The sequence below is a fragment of the Cebus imitator genome, unplaced genomic scaffold (genome assembly GCF_001604975.1).
Source record: "Cebus imitator isolate Cc_AM_T3 unplaced genomic scaffold, Cebus_imitator-1.0 Scaffold25, whole genome shotgun sequence".
NCBI classification, from domain to species: Eukaryota; Metazoa; Chordata; class Mammalia; order Primates; family Cebidae; genus Cebus; species Cebus imitator.
The window spans coordinates 8,325,876-8,336,726 of NW_016107340.1; the positions used below are offsets into that span (position 1 = coordinate 8,325,876).

The 10,851-nt window shown below is 39.8% G+C and overlaps 1 protein-coding gene across 24 annotated transcripts in view; it reads right to left on the reverse strand.

Moving 5' to 3' along the window:
* The window catches only part of C2CD5 (C2 calcium dependent domain containing 5), a 94,421-nt gene extending 83,570 nt beyond the window's left edge, over positions 1 to 10,851 (reverse strand). For 13 of the 24 annotated variants that reach the window (XM_017522989.2, XM_017522988.2, XM_037736494.1 and 10 more), the window contains exons 1-3: positions 10,380 to 10,602; positions 10,121 to 10,239; positions 1,000 to 1,086 (exon numbers count right to left, since the gene is read on the reverse strand). In XM_017522989.2, coding sequence (XP_017378478.1) covers positions 1,000 to 1,086; positions 10,121 to 10,210 — 177 coding nt within the window. In that variant the 5' untranslated portion in view covers positions 10,211 to 10,239; positions 10,380 to 10,602. Of the gene's footprint in view, positions 1 to 999; positions 1,087 to 10,120; positions 10,240 to 10,379 lie in introns of all 24 variants that reach the window. The other 11 variants (XM_017522982.1, XM_017522980.1, XM_017522973.1 and 8 more) reach the window with 1 other exon arrangement.

The window sequence follows — 10,851 nt, forward strand, 5'->3', positions numbered from 1 at the left end:
AATCCATGGCCTATAAATAAAAACTAAAACCATAAAACTCTTAGAAAAAAACACAGGGGTAATCTTCATGACCTTAGAGTTGGCAATGGATTCTTTCATTTGACAACAAAACAAAACTAAACATATTGGACTTCATCAAAATTAAAAACTTCTGTGCATCAAAGAAAATTATCAAGAAAGTAAAAAGACAACCTACTGAATGAGAGAAAATATTTGCAACTATATATCTGATAATGAATTAATATTCAGAATATATAAAGAACTTTTATAACTCAACTACAAAAAGATAAATAACTCAACTAGAAAATAAAATATGGCATATATATACAATGGAATATTATTCAGCCATAAGAAGTAATGAAATTCTGGTACATGTTATGGGTCAACCTGAAAGCATTATGCTGACTAAAAGAAACCAGATACAATAGGACAAGTAGTGTATGGATTCCATTTATGTGAAATATCTAACATAAGCAAATTCAAAGAGACAGAAAGTAGATTAGAGGTTACCAGAGTTACGAGAGAATGAGAAGTTACTGCTTAATGGGTACAGTTTCCGTTTAGGGTGAAGAAAAATTTCTGGAAGTAGTGGTGATGGTAGCAAAACACTGTGAATATAATTAATGCTACCAAACTGTATACTTACAAATGATTAAAATGGCAATATTCACGATATACATTACCACAATTTTAAAAATTTCTTTTAATCCATATATTGTTCTTAAGTAATTTTTGGTATATGCTAAAATCTAGAGACAACTACAATAATAATATGATACATTTAAGGACTTCTTTTGTTCATGTGTTATTATACACTATATTTTCTTAAATGTAACATAGCTTTTTTTAGACTCAATACTTTCAGGTAAGCAGTGAAGAAAATATTTTTATGATATAGAAAAACTACTATGCCTGAAATAAAGGGTTCTCATCATTCCTGAGGGAAAAGAGTCACCTCAAAAAAAAATACACTAAAAAATGCTGACATTTAAAACTTACCTCAAATTTAAACCATTCTGAGTTCCACTGAGGGTTGAGTGACTTGAGGTACACATCCGTTTTAAAGGTGGTATTACCAAATTTTACCTAAAAACAAATAAGAAATTATTCACATATAAATATCAAAAATGTGAAGAAAAGTAAATCTTAATGTTAGCCAACCAAAAGAAGGATTAACCATAAAGGAGAAAAAAAGACTATTATCCTCTGAGACAAAGGGAAGAAGGTACAGACGGGCCCAGGTAAGCTTATAGACTATACAAGGGATTACCCACTACAAGAGATTACCCACTGTTCTGCTTGACCAGCTCCACATAACACAAAGAACTAACTTCCCCAATTTCTAAAGACCATGTACAGAGCAATAAAAGATCAACAATCCAATAGAAAATATAGGCAAAGGATATGATCAGACAAGGCACAGAATTGGAAATATAGCTGTCTTTAACCACATCAAAAGATGATCAACCTCATTCATAGTAAGAGAAATGCAAACTAAAATATTTTTACTTATTAGGCTGGCAAATATCAAAAGGTTTGAAAACAGAATTGGTGAGGTATGTCATACTTTGCTGGTAGGAGTGTAGAACAATCTCTACAGAAAACCACTTGACAACATATATCAAAATTTTAAATGCCTTAAATCCATTTTTAAGCTAGCAATTCTATTTCTGAGAATTTATCCCACAGAGGTACACAATGACATGTATCAGCAGCATTACCATAGCCAAAGCTTGGAAACAATCTAAATATCTATCAGTATGGAACTAATTAAATTTATGGTAAAGCAACACAATGTAGCACTAAATAGAATAAAGCAGTTCTCCATGCACTGATAAGGAATAACTTCCAAGATATGCCAAAATATATCTTTCTACTGCAGATATATGGCATTCTTCGGCAAAAAAAAAAAAAAAAAAAAAGAATTCATGTGATAGGTATATGTCTGTACATGCACACATTATTTCTAGAAGGATATATAGCAAATAGTAACAGTGGCCACTAGAAAGAGTAGAAGAGGTTGGTTAAAGGAAAGGCTGTGAGACAGAAGCTGACTCACTTTGTAGCTTTTGAGTTTTGAAACATGCATATATACTACCTATTTTAAATGCGTTATTTTAAAATTCAAAAACATCAAAACTTAAAATTAAAATGGCAATAACTTTATTTTCATTGAAATTACAGAATCCTAAATTTGCTTCCAGGAATTTAACCTACAGAAGTACTTTCACATAAGCCCTCCCCACCAAAATTATAAAAATAGTCATTCAACAGGAAAGGGACAGAATAAATCATGTTCCCCTACTAAAGAATTGAGTTGATTACATGTACTGTCATGAGAAGATATCAATGACACAATAACTGAAAAAACAAACAGCAGAATGTATAAAGTATGATATTTGCTTCTAAAAATGCAATGTAGATATACAAGCATTTTTTGTAAGAGGATGAAGAATAGATGAACATAAGCGAAAGAACTGATAGCAATTATCACTGAAGAAGGGACTGACAGGATGTAAGGAATACAGTACAGTGTTGTAAGAAGTAAGTAAGGGGTTTTCAAGTTATAGTTCTGACTGAATCTTTTTTAATGGGTAGTATTCGTGTATTACTTGCATAATGTTTTTTTTTTAATCACAACAATAAAGAAATGAAAATGAGAAAAACTTAGAAAGAATAAAGGTTCTTGCTTAATTATTAATTTGATTTTCATTCCATTTCAATATTCAAGGCACAATGGACATACTTATTGTTTAATTTATCTAAAGCTGCTTTATATGAAGTAAAATGTTATTAGGATTTATAAAACCATTCAAAAGCCAAATATACTTAAGGGTTTTGGCTCAACTGCCAAAAGTAGCTCATGATTTTTCAAGTGACAAATTTAGAGCACTCTACAATTTTGTCCCACTATAACAGTTGTGCTATATTGTGCCTTTTTGTTGTTGTGCAACTGTTCACTCTAAATAAAGATCTGATAATCCACAAACTGCATTAAACAAACAAAAACGAATTCAGAAAAAAAGGAAAAGGCATCAGCCAGGCACGATGGCATGTGCCTGGAGTCTCAGCTACTCAGGAAGCTAAGGCAAGAGGACTGCTTGAAGCCAGGAGTTTGAGGCTGCGGCATTCAGGCCTGGGCAACAGAGCAAGACCCAGTCTCTCAAACAAACAAACATATAAAGGACAAGAAACAAAAGAAAAAGGCTGGAGTGTGTATTTTGCCAGCATTGGATGTTTTCCATTCTAGTACAAGAGAATCTCAGTTGACTCAGTCTTATTTAATTAAAAGGATATTTTATTACTCAGCAATTAAAAGAATGACTTGTAACTCTGTTAAATAACAGCACGGATTTTAATGGAGATTCCCCCAGTAAAGTAAAGCATTCTCTTTACCCACTCATTAGCTAAATTACTTTGAGAAAGTTATTTAACCTGTTATTTAAATTGGCTTCCTCCTCTGAAAAGTGGGATTGTAAGTGAGCATTACATGTTATAATGCATGTAGAGACCTAGCAAAATGTCTGTACATAGGAAACAGTCATTAAATATTTATTTTCCTCTCCTGTTCCTTCAAAGATTCCTGGAAAAACACAAGATGACAATGTAGCAAACAATTCTTGCAAACAATGCCAAACAATTGTAACATATATTAATATTGAGATATATTTCCATTAATATTTCCTTGTACAGAACCCCATCTTACTTTAGAGACTCCTGCAACACTAATCATCTTTTAGTATTACTTGGTCTTCACCAGGTCCCTACACTCCTGGCATCATACAGAGTGGAAATTCTCTCAATCAACATAACCAGGACCAATACTTGATTAGTTAATCAAATAACTTGGTTAAATTAGAGAATCACTAAAAATAATACAAACTGTAAACATTTTAAGATAAAACACATAAACAAACATTCATTCCTCTGTCTTTAATGTAAGGCTAAGGCCTCTTCTTTGCATAAAGATCAACTGCTTCGAGGTCTACATCATCTTTTTTGCGTAAGCCACATTCATCTATGATTTCCAGTTTGGGCAGCTTTAAAAAATATGAACAAAGAATCCTCTATTTTTTACAATCTTTTCTCCACCAATTCAAAAGCAACTTTTAGTGACCATTTCCATGTCTTTACATTCACTGATTTATATAAGGTTTAAATAAATTATAGTAATAAATACAGTTGACAATAGCAGATTTGGGAATAAACACAACTGCTTCTTGGTAAAGCATTATCAGCCAACTGATAGGAGACTCCAGACACACTGGAGAGTAGTCTTATTCAGAGGAGTATCTACAAATACACTTTTTGGAAGGAATGCAGAGGGCTGAGGATTGCAATGAGTCAGTTAATGGAAGTTGTTAAAGAGAGTTTCAACTGTATAAACGTCTCCTCTTAATTTCGGGACTACTCAGTAATCAGTATGCCCCTTTCCTAGTCATATTTATTTCCCACTTCTGTTCAACAAGAATCCTACTTTCAATTACATATGAGTGAATTCATTCAATTGAAATGCATTCAATTACATCAATACAGACTCTATTTCTTCTTTTGCTTTTACCAAGTTTGTCCTAGTCACCTGAAAATTTTGTCTTCCTTTTTCTCTCTGCCTCTGGAAATTTTACCATCCTCCAGGCCCAGGATAAAAGTTTCTCATGACTAGCCTGAGCTTCATTATCTCCCTCTTCTACGAACTTAGTCTATATCAAGGATTTATCCCTTTATTATAGTATAATCCTTCATTATCCCCCTTTTCCTGCATTAATTTTTCCCCTTTCTACTGGATTATTCCTATCATCACACAAATAAGTTCTGTATCTTTTAATTTTTTTTAAGTACTAAAACTGCTTCTCAAATACCATACTATTTTTCCTCCCCCACTTCATAGCCATACTTCTTGAAACAGTTGCCTATTCATGCTCTTTGTACTTCCTCACTTCCCATGTACTTTAATTCTCTTTAAATCACTATAGGATGGGATTCCATCCTCATCGCGCCCCTTGTCACAACCCCCATGTTGTTCAATCCAATGATTTTTCTGTCTTCCTACTTGACCTCAGTGACGTTTAACAGTTGAGCTTCCTCTTTCTAGAAACTTCCTCTCTTGCCTTCTAAGACATTTTGTTCCCCATTTTTCTCCCACCCACTGGCTCATAATCTCAGTTTCCTTCCTCTAGTCCTCCTCCTCTAATAAACCTCTTAATTTCAAGTCTTTTCAAGGATTTATCCTGTTTCTCTCCCTCACCCTAAGTCACAGGTTTGCAAAAAAGACAGAACCAACTCCTAAAGAACCTTTAGAAATGCCTAGCAGTGCTTTTGGGGAAAACAGTAATTGCGCTGAGGAAGGGTCAAAGATGCTAGGTATTCCTCAATGCAAAAGAGTTATCAACAATGAAGACTTTTACCATGTCATGATTTTCCAATGTCCCACTAGATAATCACATGCGTACCTAAAAGGCTGGGTGTGATGGCTCATACCTGTAATCCCAGAACTTTGGGAGGCCAAGGTGGGTGGATCACCTGAGGTCAGGGGTTCAAGACCAGTCTGACGAACATGGTGAAACCCCCTTCTCTACTAAAAATACAAAAAATTTGCCAGGCGTGGTGGTGTGCCTGTAGTCGCAGCTACTTGGGAGGCTGAAGCAGAAGAATCGCTTGAACCCCAGAGGCGGAGGGTGCAGTGAGCTGAGATTGCGCCATTGAACTCCAGCCTGGGCAACATAAGTGAAGCTCCATCTCAAAAAGAAAAAAAAAGAAAGAAGAAGAAACCTACCTAGAACCCAATTCAGTTTTACAGATAAAAGTGTTACAATCGGGTTTCAAGTTTACGTAACTGTCAAGAACTACAACCATCCCGTAAATCAAGAGGTAGCTCTGCTTTTTCCCATGAATTAACCATTTTGGAAAAATCAGATAACCAATGGCAATGAAGATTTGAGATCCCAAAACTACACAACTGTCTCATTCTGTTTGAGAAGCAGTCATATTTGCATGATTTTCACATAGGCAAGGCACTCCCTATCCCACGTCCCAGCTTTATTTTCTCCACATGGGGCATTTCTCACCATCCAGCATACTATATCTTTTATTTAATTATCTTACTTATGAACTGCCCCCTCCCACTAAAATGTAAGTTCCACGACTGAAGTTTTTTGTTTTTTTTAAATGTATTGCTATATCCGCAGCATCCAGTACAGTATCTAATACATACAAAGGCCGATGTTCATTGACTCATCTAATTACTTCATGTTTTCTATTACGGTCATGAAAAAGTACTTTCATATTAAAATAACAGGCCGGGCGCAGTGGCTCACACCTGTAATCCTAACACTTTGGGAGGCCGAGACAGGCGGAGCACCTGAGGTCAGGAGTCCAAGAATAGCCTGACCAACATGGCAAAACCCCGTCTCTACTAAAAATATAAAAATTAGCCAGGCTCGATGGCAGGAGCCTGTAATCCCAGCTACTCAGGAGGCTGAGGCAGAAGACTCGCTTGAGCCCAGGAGGCGGAGGTTGCAGTGAGCCAAGATCACACCATTGTACTCTAGCCCAGGCGACAGAGCAAGACTCAGTCTCAAAAAAATAACAACAACAAATACTTCTATTTCTCTATTATAGTTAGGACATTATACTGATTTTTTTAAAAATTATAAGTATACACAGGCTATATTACCAAAAAAATATCATGCCAGGATAGAAAAGGTAGATTTCAAAATACCGGGTATCTAAAGGGAGTACTGGGTCTCATAGTTGAGAAACACTGGCTAGTGCGCTCATTTTTAACTCAGACTTTTCTTTGAATACCATAGTCATAAATCAAATCACTTCCTTGAGAGCTCCAATTAAAGGCCCTATAGATATCTCAAACCTAACATGCTGAAATGGAAAATGATCCTCCTCAATCTTTATCATCCCAATGGAATGTCAGAAAACCAAATACTTCGGAAAGCTAGGAGTCATCTTTTAGTCCATCTTCAAAATATACCTGCAATTCATCCACTTGTCTGTATTACCAAAACCATTACCTTATCCCATAACGCCTGTTATTTGAGCTATTACAGAATCTCGATAACTGCCTAATTTCTACTCTTCCCCTTCAATCCATTTTCCGTATAAAAATAGTGCTCATCTTAATAACTGCTTCTCAATGAATTTAGGGTAAAATTCAAACTCTCAATCATGGCCTTTGTCCTTGCAAGACTGGCTCTTTGATTAACTCTCCAACTTTATCTTATAGTACTCGTCCCTTCACTGACTACATGCCAGCCACATGCATCATCCTTCACTTCCTAAAACACGCCAAATCCCCACATGAAATCTCCAGGTTATCTTCTATTCACCCACTCCCCTACACACACAAATATACTCCCTCAGCAGCAGGCGCTTTCTCATCCAGCAGATCTTGGGTTTGATGCACACTTTCTCAAGGACTTCCCCTGATTACTCAACCTAAAGTAGGTGTTCCTTATTGTTCTCTTTCTATTCTCTTTCATGGCACACATCCCAATTTGTAACTATATATTTAATCATTTATTTACCTTTTAAACATCTATCTCTCCCACTAAAATATAAGCTGCATTAAAAGTAAGAAGCGGAGAGTTGTGGTGGCTCACGCTTGTAATCCCAGTACTTTGGGAGGCCAAAGCAGACAGATCACAAAGTCAGGAGTTCACGACCAACCTGGCCAACACAGTGAAACCCCATCTCTACTAAAGGTACAAAAATTAAACGCCTGTAATCCCAGCTACACAGCAGGCCGAGACAGGAGAATTGCTTAAACCCAGGAAGTGGAGGTTACAGTGAGCTGAGATCACACCACAGCACTCCAATCTGGGCAGCAGAGCAAGACTCCATCTCAAAAGAAAAAAAAAAAAAAAACAGCAGGAACCAAGTCTGTCTTATTCACCATGTATACATGTATATATATCAGCTAGACCAGTGACTAGCCCAGGGCCTGGCAAACAGCAGACACTCAATTTGTTCAACGAAGGAAATAATAAGTAACCTGTGAATCAGCCCCCTTCCTCACCAGCAAAATCCGCCTAGTTATCAAGGCCTGACAATTTTAACCTAAGAAATGTCCCACAAATCTTTCTGTTCAAATCCATTCCTTTTACCATTCCCACATATTTATTACCTGGATAATTTTACCACCTTCTTAACTGATCTCCCTGCCTCACTGCCCATCTGTCTAGTCCATCAATAGCATTCTCATTCAGGCCATTCTATAAAGAAACAAACTAATACAAATATGATCTTATTTTATTTCTGCACAAAAAAAACTCCCCTGACCTGAACAGGCGTGGTGGCTCAAGCCATAACTGCAGCATTTTGGGATGCCAAAGTAGAAACAGGAGGATGGCTTGAGAGGCCAGGAGTGGGAGGCTACAATGAGCTGCATTCCAGCCTGCTCAACAGAGCAAAACTTGTCTCCTTAAAAAAGAAAGAAAAAAAAGGCTTCCTTGTCCCTCCTTATAAATATTACAGAAAAAGAGGTTTCATAGAAAATAGGGTTTTCCAGCCTCATCCCTAACAAGCTCCACTACCCACATATCCCCTACCTTTACTCCAGACCCATTCCAAACTAAGACAGTTTCCTGAACATACTATATATCACATTCTATGCCTTTGCCTTTGGTGTTCCCTTTGCCTGGTAAAATCCTGGGTGCCCTTCAAATGTCACTTCTACAGGGAACCTTTCTCAACCTTCAGGGACAGAACTGTTTCCATATTCTAATACAACATTCATCACTTTGTTTGGTGAGGCTATATTAGCAGAGTGGTTAACAGAACAGACTGTCAGGCTATGGAGGTTTGCAAGCTATGTAACCTTAAGCAAATTATCTGCCTTTCCTGGGCCTCGGTTACCTCAACTGCAACATGGGACAGTAACAATACTCCTGTAGCAGGACTGTTGTGATAACTAAGAATTTAAAAGTACTTAGCATAGATCTGGCAATTATTAGATTCAACACGTTAGCTATTAGTTATTAAATAGGCTGTGTGGGTCGATGTCTGAACTACCTGAAAGCAAATACTATGCTTTGGTTCTTTGTGGATTCCTATTACCTAATATCTGACACAAGAGCACTCAAGAACTTTCTCAAATGAATTAAGAATCACCATGGGGGGGGGAGGGGGCAGTGAACTGCAATTATTAAGTTAGAAAACATTTAGTAAACATGAGGAATATTGAGATGAAATCGGGCTATATATTATGATGTATCTATCCATCAACTCTAGGCACTAATAGCCCAAATGATTACTGCTCAAATGGTCTGGCTCATCACGCCAATTTTTACTACAATCTTTACTTGGCTTCTTTCAGACTCTGGGTTATTACCTTCCAGGCCCTAGGCCTTTACTAATTTGCATGACTTTTAAACTAATCATTAGACTTAAAAAGCAATTTTGCAATTTAAGTCCATGACAATTAACTGACTTCCTACCTCAAGGCCTAAATTACCCTGACACACCTCATCAGACCTACCAGTCCATACAAGAGCAGAAGTGTTACAGTTGTGTTTTAGAACTTGCAAGGCAGATTCACAAAATGTCAGGCATGAGAGTGGATTTCCTCGCACTATGGGACCCCAAGCGCCCATAAAGGGCTTCATGCACGTTCTTAAACGTGATGTCCACCAATCTGGCCACCCATCCCAAGGGGTGTGTGTGCGTGTGTGCATGTTTTGGTGGCTGCGGGGCCACACCTTGGGATCTCCTGAGCGCCAGGTGGCCTGTAAGTCCTGACATCAGAGTCAACCCGGAGTCAGTGTGTGTGTGTGGGGGGGTGGGGGCTGCGTGTGGCTGCGCGGCCACGCCTTGGGATCTCCTGAGTGGCAGGTGGCCTGTTAATGAGTCCTGACATCAGGGTTACCCCGGCATGCAGAACAGTACGAGCCTCCCCGCGCAACGGGATGTGCCGCGGACGCCTATGAGCCGTGCATCCATCGCACGCGCTGAGGTCTCCGCGGTCATCCCTCGTGGGAGAGCTGGGCAACCACGGCCAACGGAAGGGCAGTCGAGAAGGGAACGGGCTGAGGGGCTGGGGGCGAGGTGGGTAGATCCTTCAGAGGGCTTGGCGCTCCCTGTGTTTTGAGGGGCAGGACCCAGCACCAACCTCCACGAATGCATCAGTCAGGTCACTAGCACGGTCCATCACTGGCAAATGGCGCCCGGCCACGATTTTCACCTTCAGCTTCCCAGGCATGGTCTCGGTTTCGGCCTCCTCTTGGGTTCCTGCAGAAACAAACAAACGAGTCTGCGCCGAGCGCAGAGCTGGCGGGAGAGGGGGGGAGGCGCGCGGGGTAACTGACAGCGAAGGGACGCGCGGGGGCGCGCGCGGGCGCCCGGCAGGGGAGCTGCAGGTCGCCACTCACTCTCGCAGGAGGAAGGGGGCTGTCCCGCACGGGTGCTGACACCTCATTCCGGAGAGGCGGCGGGAGGAAGGGCTTTGATAGGTTCTTCCGCCTCGGCCCCACAGGGCTGGGACGAGAGGCAAAACTCAGTCAGCATCCCGTTGAGCCTCAGCTGCTCCGGCTCGTTTCTCCTCCCCCGCCCTCAAAAATGGCGGATCTCGGGGCGGGGAGGAAAGCATCGATCGTTCGGCGCTCTGCCCACTTAGCGGAGGCGAAACTAAACTCTCTGGGGAAAGATAAGGGGGCGGGGCTGACTTTGTGAAAGCTGGAGGGCAGGGAAATGGGCTGAGTCCTGCATCATCCACCGAGTCGGGGCTGTAGGTGGGTGAGGCGCTGCTTCCCTGTAAGCTAACGCTCCATTTTCCCGGGCCCAAGCGCGAGTACTGCTCTTTGACTTAGCCTCCGGCCTCGGCCTTCGCAGCTGTAAGCCCCG